Source organism: Lactuca saligna, chromosome 6 (assembly GCF_052625555.1).
Source record: "Lactuca saligna cultivar CGN05327 chromosome 6, ASM5262555v1, whole genome shotgun sequence".
Classification (NCBI taxonomy): Eukaryota; Viridiplantae; Streptophyta; class Magnoliopsida; order Asterales; family Asteraceae; genus Lactuca; species Lactuca saligna.
In genome coordinates this window covers 154,287,131-154,305,290 of record NC_136422.1, presented here as the reverse complement: position 1 = coordinate 154,305,290, position 18,160 = coordinate 154,287,131, and the positions used below count along the sequence as shown (strand labels likewise).

General features: G+C 37.1%; 2 protein-coding genes across 2 annotated transcripts; one reads left to right on the top strand and one right to left on the bottom strand.

Annotated features, from left to right (window-relative positions):
• Positions 1-1,433: 1,433 nt before the first annotated feature.
• LOC145000808 (uncharacterized) lies at positions 1,434-3,478 on the top strand. Its single transcript, XM_078960091.1, has 3 exons — positions 1,434-1,695; positions 2,430-2,707; positions 2,819-3,478. Exons 1-3 carry the CDS (start codon positions 1,579-1,581, stop codon positions 3,264-3,266), a joined length of 843 nt encoding a protein of 280 aa, XP_078816217.1. The 5' UTR covers positions 1,434-1,578; the 3' UTR covers positions 3,267-3,478.
• On the bottom strand, positions 3,354-7,069 carry ALDH3H1 (aldehyde dehydrogenase 3H1). Its single transcript, XM_078960090.1, has 10 exons — positions 6,618-7,069; positions 5,552-5,620; positions 5,355-5,451; positions 5,010-5,216; positions 4,818-4,933; positions 4,607-4,711; positions 4,230-4,402; positions 4,047-4,137; positions 3,816-3,965; positions 3,354-3,738 (listed from the first exon to the last, which is right to left on the bottom strand). Exons 1-10 carry the CDS (start codon positions 6,843-6,845, stop codon positions 3,505-3,507), a joined length of 1,470 nt encoding a protein of 489 aa, XP_078816216.1. The 5' UTR covers positions 6,846-7,069; the 3' UTR covers positions 3,354-3,504.
• Between the last annotated feature and the right edge of the window lie 11,091 nt (positions 7,070-18,160).

Genomic DNA, 18,160 nt, shown 5'->3' with positions numbered 1-18,160 from the left:
ACCTACTTTTTTATCTTCGTATAGTAACAATAAAATTTATTAATTTACACAACAAATATAGATATTTCAAATTTTGTAATATTATTATACCTTACAAAATACAACTCCTTCCAAAATAAATTTTCGTCAGTAATTTCATCCATAATTTCAACAAATTTAAATTTGTATTTTCTTTATATAAATTTTTTTTAATGATCCTGATTTTTTTTTCTCCAAAAGTATATCAAACATTTACGTTTTAGATAATGTTGCCCTATTATAATTATTATTTTCCAAAAGTATATCCGTTTAATGAGGAATTTGATATAATAAAGGAAGTGAATGTTAATTAAAATGAGATATATATTTCATAATTATTACATGAGTTTATTAAAAAAAATTAATATCAAGGTGTAAACATTAAACATTTTTAAAGTGAAATTTCAGAATACATACAAACGATAATATTGTACAATGAAATATAAAATTGAATAGACTGAAAAAAAAAAAAAAAACACTATTAAAGCAGTCAATTTTGAAAATAACATAGTTATGAAAAATTATAAAGTAAGATTAAAATTATAAGATATTAGGAGATTTGTAAAAAGTACATTTAGTAAAAAGCGTTATGGTTATTAGAAAATAAGACCGTTAAGATTAGTGAAAATAGAATATATATAAACTAAATTATCACAATAGTAATGAAATGTCATTATTTGATATTTCATATAATTGACAGATATATCAAAATAAATTGATATACTAAAATTATTCAAAGTTGCGCCAAAATTTTTGCGAACACTAAATAAATAAGAACAAACATAAAAACTAGCATTTATATTTATAATCAATTTAAAATAAATCAATCATGATTTAGAAAAGAATCTTCATTGATGATATACTAAAATTAAATCTATATAACATTTAACACTTTATAAATTATATTACATAACTTTATTTGAATAAATAAAATAGTTGTTAATATTTAATGCAATAGAAAAAATGGTATATTGATTGTCAATATATGTTTAAATTAGGTAACATTATTATGCAATGAACGTCTAATTAAAATGCTTATAAATATATAAATATCATAACTATATAAGACGATGAAAATCGTTCAACTAATAAAACAAAAAATGATGTCTACAAAGAGATCTTTCAATGATTATATATATTTATCGTTTTCAATGTATTTTCTACATATTTCAATAATACCAATAACCATATATTTTTTTTTATAATCATTATACAATATCTATAAACAATTATATGTTTTTTATGCGTTTCCCGCGTTTAACGCGGGCTATAATCTAGTAAGTAAAACAAAACAAAAAAAAAACATCAATGAAATTTTCTTCTTTCCAAAATGGCAAAAAAATGAGGGTGTTAATTTAGAAATGGGTTTTGTTTTTGTGTTCAGAATAAGATTTCATGGCGTTGAGATTGCGTAATTTAAGGAAAGGACATAACAGAAAAGAACAAGAGATGAAATCATCGATATGTTGCAACATAATTGATTAATTGTTGAGGTATAGTTGGTATATATAGCTCTCGTCAACGTACAAATTCTTGTATCATATTCCTGATGCTGCATGCATGGGATCAACGTGTGTGAGAATGGGAGGCGTTCGAAAAGCATGCAAATCATTCATCTCCAAACATCGTCTCGGCAAAAAATCACGTGTGAAGAGCAAGGACAAACACCATCTCCAGGTTCCATTTCCATTTCCAATTCCCAACAAATTAATGATCATAACTTATATCACATACACATTTAAAAAATCATTCCAATTTTATTCGTTTATAAGAATCCCATAATTTAATTGCTTTATTAACAATGGCGATTTTAGCTAATGGTAAATTAAACAAGCGTAAGCACATTCTTGTTGTGATTTGTGGGTAAGCACATTCTTGTTGTGATTTGTGAGTAAGGAATCGTAAGTGTATTGCTATTATGGATAAAAGAAAAAGAGTAAATTACTGAAATCGTCCCTATGGTTTTATTTTGTTGCATTTTTCGTCCCTATAGTTTGGTCAAAATTGCATCTTTGGTCCCTAACTTTATGTATGTAAGGGATGAAAAACGCAACAAAATCAAACCATATGGACGAAAAATGCAACAAAATCAAACCACAGGGACGATCCGAGTGCAAAAGAAAAGTTAGGGACTAAACGTGCAATTTTAACCAAACCATAGGGACGATTTCAGTAATTTACTCAAAGAAAAACTACATTAGGGTTTAACATTTTGTTTACATTGGATTACTTTTATTTACCATATCTAAGCATGTTAGCAATGAGAACGGTTGGTGAAAGGTGGATAGGGTTAAATATACATTTTCTCTAAATTATATTGTCTATGTTGATAGAGTAAAGTATAAAAGTACGATGTTAGATTCGCCAATTTATGGTGTTAACGATTTTAAATATGGTTAAATACATTTTAGGTCGACTTGGAGAGGGATGTTCATGAAACCGAAGGTCTTATCTCACCTAGAGTCTCAGTTCCAAGACTTTCAAGAACCGCAAGCACTGGTTTTTTACCTAAAGGCTCCGTGTTCCATGTCAACCCGACAAGGAACAATTCAACAATCTTGTATTCCGATGTTAACGGACTTCGAAAGCCTCCCGATACTGTGAAGCGACTCGAGTGCACCCTTGAAGACTTGTGTTTTGGTTGCATCAAGAAGGTCTACATCAAACGAGACATAGTTACAGACGACGGGTATGCATGTATTGATATCAAGATTAGTAATAGAGGACACAACCTAACATGTTGCACTGCATTTGATGTATAGAGACTGATGTAGTGTTCATGTGACTTTATCTTGTCTAGGCAAGTAATACAACAAGATGAAGTGCTAACGATAAACGTAAAACCAGGATGGAAGAAAGGAACAAAGATCACATTTGAGGGTAAGGGAAACCAAACCTCACCAACTTGCATTGCGGATGTAATGTTTGTGATTGACGAGAAACGACATCCCGTTTTTAAAAGAAACGGAGACGATTTAGAAGTAGCAATCGAGCTTCCTTTAGTAGATGCATTGACCGGTTGTACAGTTACCATACCTTTTTTAGGTGGTCAAGAATCACGTTTGACCATCGATGATGATGTCATTAACCCAGGTTACACGAAAACAATCGAAGGAGAAGGCATGTGTTTACTTAAAGAACAAGGAAAGAGAGGAAACTTGAACATCAAGTTTTCGGTTAAGTTCCCACAAAATTTGTCCGAAGAACAACGATCCGAGTGTTTTAATATCTTACAAGATTCATGCTAATGAGCTAAGCCTATTTAGATTTAAGTTCGTTTCCTTTTCATTTTCATTAGTCATTTTAGACAAACTGTCAATCCTGTTTGTATCTGCTTTCTGCTAAAAGATGCGCAACTTGTATCATACAGATGAATTCACATGTTTTTGTTTGTAACGATGTTGTACAAATGTAAAGATAACGGAAACATTTGAACTTTTTAACGGAAATGAAAGCAAACGGGTTGTGAAAATTACGGATTTACATTTACGAAAAGCCGAAAAGAGCGCGAATGATGCCAAAGATACTGCCATCTAAAAGAGCTTTCAGAAGCCTAAGCTTGCCAGCTGTGTATGGTGGGTATCTTGCTGGAGCATCTCCCAAAAAGCTTCTATGTAAAACTGCTTTTTTATGGGTAAAAGCATCAAATGAGAATTTACCATGGTATGCCCCTGTTCCACTTTCCCCCACTCCACCAAATGGCAATGTGTCAACCATAAGCTGCATAATAACAAAACCAACAATGAGGAGGGCATTTTTGTCATTTGCATAAAGTAATGGTAAAAGATGAGTAGTACGTGTAAGGAAATATCATTAACGACTATGGCTCCAGAAGAGATGTTGCTGACAAAATCTTGTTTGAGTTGCTTGTTGTTGGTAAATATGTATGCTGCAAGAGGCTTTGACCTTGAGTTGATAAAGTCAATGCCATCTTCAATTTTTTCAACCTACCAGAGGGTAAGAAAGTAAATTTATTCGAAAATTTTAACCGGGTGAGAATTTACTGTGGCTGGTAAAAAAAAAATTACCGTTACTACAAGAAGTAAAGGACCGAATATCTCTTCGTGCATAATGAGGGAATCTTCCTCCGCATCCAGAACAATAGTTGGGGCAATTTTTCTAAAACAGATAAAAAAAACATCACGACTTAATCAGGTAATTAAGTAAATTTTTAACAAAATAAAATATGGGAAACATGAAATAAAACTCACAGGCTACTCTTGTCTGTTTGGCCTCCATGAACTATCTTTCCAGAAACCCTATCATCATCTAATAGCTTTGACAACCGAGCAAAATGATTGGAGTTCACAACTCGAGATATATCCGGAGAATTCAAAGGATCTTCCCCATAAAACTTTAGCAACTCTTGTTTTATAGTGTCTATCTGTACAAGTGATTAAAAGACGGAAATACCCTTGTTATCTTCATCATCAAAAATCGCCTTAAAAAGCTTGTCTAGTCACATCTGTTCCAGTCTTGTCCTGATCAGACAAGCTTTTTAAGGCGAGTTTTGATGATGAAGATATTGAGGGTATTTTCGTCTTTTACACATGTAAATGATTTAGGGTTTTTAAAGAAACATACGTACCAATGTGGGAGCAAATTGTTTTGTTGTGATTATGTAATCAGGAGCTACACAAGCTTGTCCATTGTTGCATGCCCATTTACCTCCAATTATACGCCTTGCTGTCACCTATAAAAAGTATTTAAAATAAAAAAATGGATATTTAAATTAACCACGAAAAGAAAAAGCCCAGAAGGCATGGGGGGACTAAAGTGTAAATAAGAAAGCTCCCTACAGTTAAGTCAACGTTTGAGTCAACCACAACAGGAGATTTGCCTCCAAGTTCCAAGACTACAGGTGTCAGGTGCTTTGCAGCAGCAGCCATGACAACTCGCCCAATTCTCCCATTCCCTGAAAAGATTCAAAAGGGTAAAATGGTCATTTACTATTTATTCAGACTGTTAAAAAGGAAGAATCAGAGAAAGACCTGTATAGAAGATTTTATCCCATTTTTGTTCCAGAAGTGCAGATGTTTCAGGAACACCACCTTCAACAACTTTTACAGCAGAATTATCCAGATATTCTTCTAGAAGTTTCTTCAGCAATGAAGACATGGCTGGAGCAATTTCTGAGGGCTTCAGAACAACAGCATTCCCAGCTGCAATTGCTCCTATCACTGGATCAACAGACAACACTGCAAACAAAAGACGTAAATGCCCTCATCCTCATTATTGAAAACAACGCTACAAAGCTTATCCAATCATGTCCGGTGTGTGTAAAAGACATGAGACAAATGTGACAGATACAGAAGAAAACCAAGTCAAGAACATACAGAAAGGATAGTTCCATGCTGAAATGACCAAAACAACCCCCAAAGGTTCTGGGACTATTTCTGCTGATGAAGGAAAAGTGCTTAAAGTAGTTTTCACCTGCAAAGAATTATCAAGATATATATATATACATTATATAAACTTCCCTTTTAAAAGTAAATGAAAAGTTTTATGTCATTTAAAATCCAAAAACGGTTACTTTTTCTGGTTTCATCCACTCTTTAAGTTTCTTCAGTGCCACCTTGCATGAATTTTTTATCAGAGCAATCTGCATTATAAAGCAATAGAATGATCTATTTCAGTAAAGGATAGAATATCTTAAATTATAATATTTAATATGTAGAAGCTTGACCACACCAAATATTATAACAACCACAATATATTCAACTATGCAAGTTTCATAGAGTACATGCAAAAAAAAAAAAAAATCCTTTTGATTTCTAGAAGTTGTTAAATTCAAAGGCTCAATCATAGTTTCAACAAACCATCAAATTTAAAAAATATGATTGGATGTTTTAGTCATAAATAATCTGCAAAATTTGAGCAACTTTTGGTTCTGTACAAATAGGAGCCTCAATAAGCTGCTACACCATAGATGACAAAATCAATTAGTACAACAAAAGGACATATCTACTTTAAAAAACACAAAAGAATTCATCATTATAGGGAACTTCAAATTTCAGCATTTAATGCATTCACCAACTAAAAGAATTGAGCAATTAATTCCTGGAGGAAAAACAGAGCATCAGTGTGTCTGTAATATACTTATGATAAAAGAGTTCATATTTGAATTTTGACTCACAAATGAGTTATCAAAACCATTTTTGTACAAGTAAAATCAACAGGAGCTTATCCGTATACAACAATTTTCCTCTATACACAACAATTGGTGCTTTAAAATGTTGTATTGTACAACTATATAATGCATGTATGGCAAAAAATTGTGTAGAATCAACTAGTAAACTACTACTCAAATAATATTGAATTCAAAAAGTTTTTAGGTCAATTTGGTTTTGGATTGCATTTAATTGTAGTTTGAACCTCGAAAATCGAATGAACTTTTTTGCAGGAGAAAGTGAGTGTACATACTAGCTGGAACACACACACGCACATGTCATGTATGAATTTATTACACAACCAGATCTAATCAACTGCACTCCCAATCAACCAAAGAATTCCGTACGCAATCAATATACTGAAATCGAAACCTATATGTAGGCAAGTAGAGCATCAATAAAATCAAAACCTAAAAAAAAAAAATTGACCTCATGGATGAAAGCTTCCATCTCAGGCTTCGAGAGGTCAGAGAATAAAGCATCGCAAATCTGCTTATCGCGCTCTTCCACCATCTTCAACAAGCTCTTCAACTGTGATACTCTCCACTCGTAGCTCTTCGTTTTTCCAGCGACAACCGTGCCTCTCAACTCCTTGACTAAACAGTTAGCAGCTTCTGTATCGAATGCAGAATTCTTCACTTGTTCTTCGGAAGCCATTGTTGTGGTCAATATCGATCTGAGTAGAATCGTCGCAGCTATATATGGATAAAACCAAAGGAAGTGACGTGAGGAAGACTGTTTAGGTATAGTAGTTTACCAGCGAATGACGAGGCGTAAAGTATAAGAAAAAAGGATCGATGGTGACGCCGATTGCCGATTGCCGATTGCCGATAGCCGGTGGGTTTTTGCGTTGACGATAAGAACTAACAGTTTGTGTATATATTATAAAATATAAAATGTTTTTTTCTAGATTGTAACGCTTTATTAACTGGTTTTTAACTCTAATGTGATTAGCATTAAGTGTAAAATATTTTATTTAATAAGCACATTAAATTAAATTTAAATTTGGATATTTAGTTAAGAAGTTGAGAGATTTGTAAGATATACATAAAACTATTAATAATTATCTATTTTCGAATTATTAAATGATAAATGATTTTCAAAGTTTGGTTGTAATGGTCCTTTTACCAACTTTGGTTGATGTCAATACAAATGCAGAATCGAACCAAATAATTGAATCAATCCTAAAGTCACATTCATTTTAGGAACACGTAGGTCGAAAGCGAGACATAAGTTATTACTTATTAGATAGCGTTTTAACATAATTGCATCCAACATGTCTCTCATACTAAGATTTAACCCAATCACTTGTCCCTCTAGCTAAGCATAGTTTATATATTTGATTAGACTTAATATCTTCCATTAACATCCCTAACGTCCTTCATTATTTTTATTGCAAGGATAGTATGAACATTTAATTTAGACAATAATTCATTAAATAAAGATGAAGAAAACCTCTTTAGTGAAGATATTGGTATAGAATGCGTTGGAGGTAAAATGTAAAACTGAACTTGTCCCATGGCAACCTAATCACAAACAAAACGGATGTTTATATTAATATATTTGGTTCGTTGATGTTGAATTGAGTCATGTAGATGACATTGACATTGTCGCAATGCAGTGACATTATCGCAATACACGATCATTACTTTGGAAGGTGAAGAATGCAATTTCAATAGAAGGTTGCAAAGCTAACAAGTTTCGATACCGTATTGACGAGCCCATAATATTACTCTCATATTGGAATAAGGGATGCCACATTCTCCTTTAGAGGACCATTATAGCAAATTATTATCCATAATCATGCATTATCCATATGTTGAGTGTAAGGCTGAGTAACATCCCCGGTCAACATCTAAATATGCATTAAGTCGACATCTAAATATGCATTAAGACATATACTAGAGAAGACATTAACCTATAATTTCTGATCAATGGTACCCCCAAACATCATAAAAGAGTGTGCTTAAAATCTATGATCAATTGTACCCCAAACATTCCAAAGAATGTGCTTAAAATCTATAATCAACGGTACCCCCAAACATACAAATGGATGTGCTTTAAATATATAATCAACGATACCACAAACATACCAAAGAATGTATATAAAGAGCAAAACTTGTTAGACAAAATAGGTAATATTTGTTCATGTGAAGGTAAGGTATTGAAAAGCACTAGCTAAACTCCTTTGAGAGATTGACGGTGGGTGTGTTATAGGCGTCTAATTTATATTGTATGTCAGTAGGTACATCACAAGGCTTGCAGTTTTGCATGCCTACACACTCGAGGATTGTTGTGGCAGACTTCTATTAGCTACAAAATAAACATGCTAAACTATGAGCGGTAGAGATCTCGAGGAATAATTAAGTTCCTAAAATCGATCATGGAGATGTCATGGATGACAGAATTACGAGAATGTCATCGACATACAGAAGTAGATAATCCATATATTTTTCTTGCATATAGTAAATAAAAAAAGAATTGGATCGACTATGCAAATACAAATATGTATGACAAACTAGGAAAACATTTAAACCAAAATCGTTGGGTATGTCTAAATCCATAAAGAGAGTATAAAAGATGACAAACATAATCATAGTGGTTGATGCTAAAGATAGTCTCGTGTAAATGTTCATACAGAAACGTGTTTTTCATCTCGATATGGTGAATCAACCAATTTCTACAGGAAATGGTTGATGCATTTTATGCATCTTTTAGAATGTTTACGACCAAAAAAATAAAATTAGGGTATTACATATATAACAACACACAATTATATGGACCAAAATAAAGTACGGTGAAAGTAAAGGTTAAATCCACAATGACACAAATTAAAATTTTAATGTTTATTTGCATAAGGCGCTTGAGTCATGAATCAAACAATTATGATTAAAAAGAGACATATCGAATAAACTAACTTGTCGCTAACATCCAACTAAAATAAGATTTAAAAACAAAATGGGAAAAAATCAAGTTGCAAGTTCTTTCCGCCTAATATGCGAGTTAATTATGAAATGATATCAAATTCAATTACTAATTTAAGTAAAATATACTAACAAGCTCTAGCATCTCTTTACTTGCCACAAATTTTAATTAAAACATCATTAATTAAACTTAATCACATTAACTAAATATAAATAAGCTTTTATAATGAACTAAAAGCTTGCATAGAGTTTTATGCAAGCATTTTCAACAATGTTCATTTCCTTTCAAAATATCGAAAGTTTGAAAACATGAAATTCACATTTATAATTAAGTTAATCGTATTAGAACCATTTCATTATTTCTTACTAGTTTCATTTCTCTCTCTCTCTCTCTTTATATATATATATATATATATATATATATATATATATATATATATATATATATATATATATATATATATATATATATATATATATATATATATATATATATATTGATGTCAAGCAATGATACTAAAATGTACCTAATTTAGGTAGCCATCATAAACTAAGTAGAAATTCAAGCATTTGAATCAAACAATATGTGAAATGCTAAATTAGACATTGTTTTCAACATCAATCCACAGTACTTAACTACAAAAAAAGGAGTAAGAACTAAAAAATGGTAAATTGCATTATTTGAGCAGTCCACATGGGAGGTCAATCGTGAAGCACTAGAAATATTTAGGTGTGTCAAGGTTTGAACCATGGACATCTTGTGTGAAATTTCACTCCTCAACCACTAGACTTCAATCGTGGGGGCAGGAGTAGCCGAGTAGGCATCGAAACAAAACAAGAATTCAACTCATTGAATGCTCGGTTATGGTTTTTTAGTCGATCATTGCTAAAAAGGGTTGAACAATACAAGAATTCAACTCAATTAATGTGTTGATTCAATTTACAATAAAAAGAAAATATTGTTTCCAAATTACTTCTAGTCACCAGATCTTCTAGAAAGTTGCATGTGTTACTTCCAAAGTCAAGAGATGTGAAAAATGGCACCTACTGTGTTCAATGAAAGAACATGAACAAGAAAACTTGTTCGTGTCTGTTCGTTTGTTCGGCTAACTTAAATGAATGAGCATAAATTACCATTTTGCCATTAGGGCTTCTCATGAGTAACTATGGGCTTAGACACCTAAACCAACACTACTCATGCTCCTAAAATTACCATTTTGCCACTAGGGCTTCCCATGTCCACTTCTTTCCAATCTAAGGACCAAAAATGACATAATTAAAACCCAATGGATGAATATGAATTTACTTGAAAGCTGGGGTGTTACATTGGTGATCTCCGTCGCCGTCTTGGAATCCTACCTCAAATCCAGGTACTCCTGGGCCAACCTCTCATGCTCCACCAGCGGTACATATCGGGAGCGGAATATCTCAGAGAACTGCTACCAAGACACAGCAGCTCTCTACTCAGCAGAATATGAACTAGTAGAAAGCCTACATCAATCCTTTGCTCCAATCCTCAGAAGGTTCAGAGCGCACCTGACCTTCTGGTCAGCTAGACAAGAACAAGTGAAGAAACACCCCTCCACATCAGATAGCCACCTCATGGCGATGATCGGGTCCTGCACCCTATCGAAATTTGGGGGATTCATATTGTCAAAGTCCCGATACTAAAAAACTGTAACATTCGAAAAATTCAAGCCAATTAAAAACTTTTCAAACATTCAAAAGCAACAGTTATTACATTCTTGTTTTCAAAATAGTTCAATATTAGAGTTTTTCCATAATCATAAACAAAATAGGAGGAGTTGTACGATCATGCTTTCGCCTTGCCACGATCCCCAGATTTACCTGAAACTATAACCCGAAAGCTTAGTGAGTTCCCCCAAAATACTAATACACACACAATCCACATAACCATGTCAGCAATATCATAACATAACAAACTAAACATCATGCAACGTGTCCACAGCTTTATAGACTGGATTACCCACTGGGCCCACAGTGTGAGTCTGGATTGCCTTGTGGGCCCACAACTTGCATCTGGCTTGCCATTGAGCCCACAGTACGAGTCTCCCTTAGCCTATAACTGGAATGCTCCTGGGTTTGTTGGTTACCGCACGAAGTAGTTCCACCTCAACCCATCCCACATGACATATCAACATATAGCATAATCACTTAGCATGCAGATAATCATATAACAACACAGGTAGTCCTACATATCTACCTAACTAGCATAATCACTAGCATGCAAAAATAACTTCATACTCAACATACTAACACTGCTAGAATAACATATTCAATAGGTCGGCCTTGGTGCCTTAGACCCCTTAGTATAGGAGGTAACTCACCTTGCAACTATCGACTCGTAAAATAAGCTCAAATTCTCGGATTACTGCTACAAACTCCACCACCTATATTCATTGTAAACCATACTTGTAAATTTCCAACCTTTCCAAAATGTCCTCCAGAAGTCAATTGGTCAACCCATGGTCAAATTCAACAGTCAACAGTCAAGGTCAACAGACCATGTTGACCTCAACTCGTCGAGTACCCTCATCTACTCGTCGAGTTCCTCGAATACTCGTCTGCTCGCCGAGTCACCAGAGTGACTAGTCAAGTTCCTAAGATTCATGGTCGAAGCTCCATGGCCACTCGTTGAGTTTTCCCCCTTGTAACTCGACAAGTTCATACATATCCAACGGTTGAGAAAAACCCTAACCGACTCGCCGAGTCACTATACTGACTCGCCGAGTTTTCGACAATCTTTATCGGACTCACCGAGTTGTTCATCAAACTAGTCGAGTTCAGGACCATCTTCATATGACTCGTCGAGTCGATGAGCACCGAGTCCCTTCAATTCTTCATCCATACAGATGCATTTTAGCCATGAAAAGGTTCCACATTTCAGATCCAACCTCCTTAGGCATGCTTATCACGTAAAGTTGCAAACTTTATGTGCATGCAAGGCTTTAAGGCCCTTAAATGACAAAACTAAGCTTGTAATGAAGTATCACACTTGAAAGAAGGCTCATACTACGCAAGGCTAATAACTTTATCGATGTAGAGGTCAAAGGGAGTCCAGATTTGAAGTTACAACTTCATATCTTAGCTCAAACAAAAAAACCCTTTCATAAAACCCATCCAAAAGAGGTTTTTTATGAACATGAGCCAAGGAAAACAGTCTAATGCCTTCAAGAGAATGTCCATTGATGTAGATCTTGAATCCCACGAGTTCTTGTTTCTACTTGCTTGTTTTCCCCAAGTGTTTACTCCTCCAAAACTCACCCTCCAAGCTTGAACACACCAAAAGAACACACACAATCGATTTAGGGTTTGAGAGGGACAAGAAGCAGTAAAGGGGAGGCTGGGGGAGGCCAATGATCCTTTAAATAGGGTGAAATGCCCCAAAATCTAGGGTTTCATATGCCAGCTCCTACTCGTCAAGTCCGCTCTTGGACTCGGCGAGTAGATCACTAAAACACGCGGACCAACCCGCTACTACTCGACGAGTAGGGAAACCAACTCGTCGAGTAGACCCAAAAAGCCAAAAACATTCATACATACATCAATACCTGAGAATCGGGGCATTACAATTCTCCCCCACTTGAACTAGACTTCATCCTCGAAGTTTGTTGGGGTAAACAACGTCGGGTAATGCTCTCGCATCTCTGCCACCGGCTCCCACGTCCACTCAGATCCCCTCCGATGTTCCCACTGCACTTTCACCAAAGGTATCTCTTTGTTCCACTAAATTTTCATCTTCCTCTCAAGTATGGCTACATGCCTCTCCATGTAATTGTAACATCCCAAAAATACAGTCTGAAAATTTCGTTTTAAATCAGTAATAAAACCATATTCATCAACGTCATATAAGAATCATAAATAATGTATATCAAAATATCATAACAACTGTCAAACATATCAGAGTATAAACAACCCAGGCTGAACAAATGGTGTGTGCACTGCAATCTTCCCGAGCTCCTCTTTTGAAAACTAAGTACCTAAAACCAAAACTGAAACTGTAAGCACGAAGCTTAGTGAGGTCCCCCAAACTACCACATACCATACAATAACATATAAACACATATTGGGCCTTGCCCACTGCATCGGACCGAAGTCCGGAAACTGCATCGGACCGAAGTCCGGAACTGACTGGGACCCCGTCCCCTGCATCGGACCGAAGTCCGGAACTAACTGCATCGGACCCGAAGTCCGGAACTAACTGCATCGGACCAAAGTCCGGAACTGACTGGGACCCCGTCCCCTGCATCGGACCGAAGTCTGAAACTTACTGAACATAGCATATCATAAACATATCAACTAGCATGAATACATATAGTGCATACTGCATCAGAACAGAGTCCAGAACACATAACACAAAACATGCCTGAATCACAAAGACATCAAGCACCCTAACTACTGCATCGTACCGAAGTCCGGAACTAACTGAACATAGCATAACATAATCATAGCATATAATATAAACACATATACTGCATACTGCATCGGACCATAGTCCAGAACACATAACTCATCTATATCACAAAGACACCAAGCATAATGAACTACTACATTGGACTGGAGTCTGGAACTACTGCTAATTAAACGGGTCGGCATTGTGGCCTTAGACCCGTTCCTACTGGAAGGAAACTCACCTCACACTGCTGAAGTCCCGTAGACACAATTCCCACACTGATGAAGTCCCGCAGACTCAACCCCAGCTGCTGGATGATAGATTCCCGAACTGTCAGCACCAAAATAACACCCAATTAATAATTGGGTTCTAACACAAAACTATAAATACATGCTTTGGATAATTATACATTACCCCTAGCTTGGCTTACCCAAGCCCAAGGCCCAATCCATAGGCCCAAGGTCAACTAGGGATCAAAGCCCAACATATGGCCCAATTTTCCAAATTGGCCCCAAACCTCTACATGGACTTCCCTTAAGGCCCAATTATCCAGTCCAGTCCAACATGTCTCATTCTAGGGGCCCAACATCATACAACCATCTAGGCCCCAACTATGGCCCAATTTTCCAAATTGGGCCCAATCCTTCATATGGGCCTTACCCTAAAGCCCAACTAATTACTCTAGTCCATTTAATTATTCTTGGATGGCCCAACACAAAGCCCAAGTGAAATTAGGGTTTCACATAAAATGACAATTAGGGTTAAGTGTTTCTCACTTAACCCATTAAGGGCTTATCCCACTAAGTACTTAATCTGTTAAGGACTTAATCCATTAAGTCCATTATTGCTTAGATTAATTTCTACCAATGATTGTTATTTAATATTTCACTTATTAATTAAGTCTCGTTTGCGTCCTGAAGAATTCTCAAATATTAGGATTTTTCTCAATTAGTCCATTGAGGACTTGATCCATTAATTCATTTACTCTACTATATAAATGGCATGGAATAATTTGGGCTTAATTCACAATCCAATCCAAATGGCCCAAAAGTGGGTCCAAATAAGTCCAAGGCCCAAATACTCATAATTAGGGTTTTCCACCCAAACAAGGCCCAATTGGCCCAACATCGATCTCTAAGCCCATTAGGGTTTGCTAGTGGGGCACCATCCACCACCACCTCGGGTAGTGGTGGTCTATGGCGGCTTACGGCGGCGGCCACCACCTTACGGTGGTGGTTTTGATTCTTTTCATTAATCCAAAATTTAAGTTACAATTTACAAAGCTAATCTCAATTACCCATACACACACAATAAACTAGTCACACACACACACACCATGGTGGCCGGTAGCAGTGCTTGGCGGCAGCCACCACCTCACGGTGGTGGCAGTGGCTGATCTTGGAAATTTCGGCTACACAAAACACACTCTAACAAAAGAAACACAGCCACAAAATATGCCTCCTACTCGGGAATGCAAACGATCACCCACGCCACGGCAGCGTGCAGAGGTCCGATAGCAACAGCAGCGGCACTGCGGCGGCAGCTACGATTTCCAATGGTGGTGGTGGTTCCTGCTCAAAAACACACATACTTCTTCACAATTAACAATAAACACACACAAAGCCACCTCTTACAGTGGCTGGTGGTGGAAATGGGCAGCAGAACACGATGGCAGCCACCATCATGAGGTGGTGGCGATGGGTTTCTAGGTCCGAGCTTACACAAAAAACCTATGGAAGCAACACATACACGAAATGACTCGATATCAAGCCCCTAACAGCTAATTAGGAGGTTGTTATTATCGGAAAGTCACACACAGCGGCCCCATGGCCACCGACGTCGACAATGACGCTTCCGGCATTGTACACACAGAATACAATGAAAGAGAGAGAAGAGGATGGTTTGCAGAGGACTAACCGAGAGTTTCTGGTGGCTCACAACGCACCCACGACGAGCAACGGATTTGTCTCTGGTTCTTGATGGTTCTCTAGCGGCCCCCGACACTTCTAGCAGCGGACGTCGCAAGGCGACCTTCATCGGCAGTGTAGCAGTCGGCGATCGGACCTGAGATGTAAGCGGCGGTCGATTAACACTTCTTCGATCGGTGAACGAGAGGGAAACGGTAGTGGTGTCCGACGGCAGGAACATTCTTTTGTAGGCTTAGGGTTTCATGCCTCCTAAATAACGGGAGAATCAAAGTTACGGGTTCATTCCGTATCCATTTTAAACTTGTGATCGGATTATTCAACTTCAGCCCCTCCACCCTTATTTGTTTACCTATTAAACCCTGACTTTCAAAACTCTTTACAATGAAGTCCAAAATTACCATTTAACCCTTGCTTCTCATAATCTATCCATCTTAAGTCTCGATAATTTACCACGTTGTCCTTACCTTCATAAATACTTACAAGACTAATCCAGAACTGACAATTTTAATCTTCGACTTCTAAAATTCTCCACAAATTAGTCCGAGACTTATATTTATTATTTTATTCAAATAAACGGGGCGTTACAACTCTCCCCCACTTAAATTAGATTTCGTCCTCGAAATCATTCCTTACGTACTAACTATTCAAGTAACATGGCCATAATCCTAGGCACACCCTAGCCTTCTCAGGGTAACCATGACCAATTCTTGCAAAGCCTTGAATTCCACTGGTGAACGGATTCCTCATAATAGTTCACATCTAATCTGTCTGATATCTGATGTCTTGAGATGGTTTACATCCCTGGCAGACCGCCCATACTGAAATCATTATCGTTGCACTCAGTCCAACTTATCTCTCAACTGCTTACTTAACTTCTGACAACTCGAGGTTCCCACTAGCAAACAAAATCACAGATCTACTTATCCCTGTGATTCACTTATACTTGGCTGAAACTCATATAATCCTGCCGTAAGTGACTTAGCATAATCCAAGCTATCTGTGACTCTAACCGCACATAATATCCCCAATTACCGTTACTGCCTGAAACACTGACTGCCTGAACCACAGAACTACCTGAAATACTGAACTTTCTGAAACAACATGCTGCTACATGGCTGTTTTCCAACATCTATCGAGACCTTCCTGGTCTCAATTTATTCGCCAATCATCTGATATACCAGGCTCCAACCCGACTACGGAGCCAAATGACTCCCTATTTAGTCGTCTCACACGACTTATAAACGAAATCCTTCTATAGAACTAGTTGGTACTAATTATCTTGTCACTGAGGCCCTAATAACTTTCTGATCTAACTGATCAAGTCCATACGTCGAATCCTGACATCACCAAACCCAAGGCTATAAGTGATTGCTACATGCCCATTGGTAGCCTCATGTCATAGATGACCTTAAACATTCCACTGCTTCCTTGCTCTCATCTTTGTAGTGGCGCTTCTACAATCTTATTACTGGCTTAACCCTTTCTAATCCGTCTGGGAAACTCCAAAACCCAATATGTGGATTTCCATATCCTCACTGCTATACCTGAACTGGTGGGTACTATTGTCCTTCCCGCGTCCTAACGATGCACTCACGCTATCTAATAACCTAGTGAATTCTACGGCTACACCCGTAGACTTATAGCACTTTATCACTATCTGCTGCTAGTGAATGCTTCGGCTACTCCCGTAGATTTACAACACTCTAACACTATTTGATTGGGTCGAACATGCGCTTGACCCGTTCTCAGCTGAACTCGTGTCCTAACTGGAATCCCCAACCGGATTCCCTAAGGCTTGCTAGAAAAAATTACGAAAACGCGATCTCCTTATTGGCAAGTTTTTCCGAACTTCCATCTCACACTATCATCAAACAATACAGCCGCTCAAGCTGTCTTCCTTCCTGACAAGGATGCAAAACTTATTCTAGTCCCAAAACTGCTCCTGCTTCTGAATCCTTGGGCGATTCTCCCCCACTTTGATTCAGCTAATGCCTTACAGCATACCGGACTGGAAGAATTCCTAATCCTTCTCACCACCCATGACTAATCTGCTAGAACTCACGCTTATCCGTGCTAGGGTTTCAACACCAGCTAATCCAAAAGATCACCCGACTTCTAAAATCTGAATAAATCTCCGGTAATATCCCGCTAGACCCAGGAAGCTCCAAATCTCAATTGGAGACCTCAAAATCTCCCACTGCATCACGACCTCTATCTTGACCGGAACGACTAGAATACCCTTCTGATTGACTAGGTGCCCAAGAAGTTGCACCTCGCACAACCAGAACTCACAATTGAAGAACCTTACAAAAATTCTCTCCCTCCTCAAAGTCTCTAGCACCTCCCTCAGGTGCTTCTCGTGCTGCCCGTTGTACTCCCCAATCCTGCAATCTGGGGGATTGCTCTATCACTAATCGCTAATGCTTCTCGGTATGCAATTGGCATATGACATCTCTTAAAAATACAATTCAGACACGAACTGAGGATAACTCAGGGTTACACTTACTCAAACCTCTAGAACAAAACACTCCCTTGTGCAGTTTCCCGCAAGTGCTGCACCGAATCTAGTCCTGCTGGTCTCTCGAAAGCTAATCTAAAATCTATGGTCTCCTCCCGAGACCCCTCACTATAAACAACTGATCTGGTTCCCTTTTCCTAATGTGTTCCGAGTCCATATCTCGTTCTCAGGCTCAAAAAGCCATATCA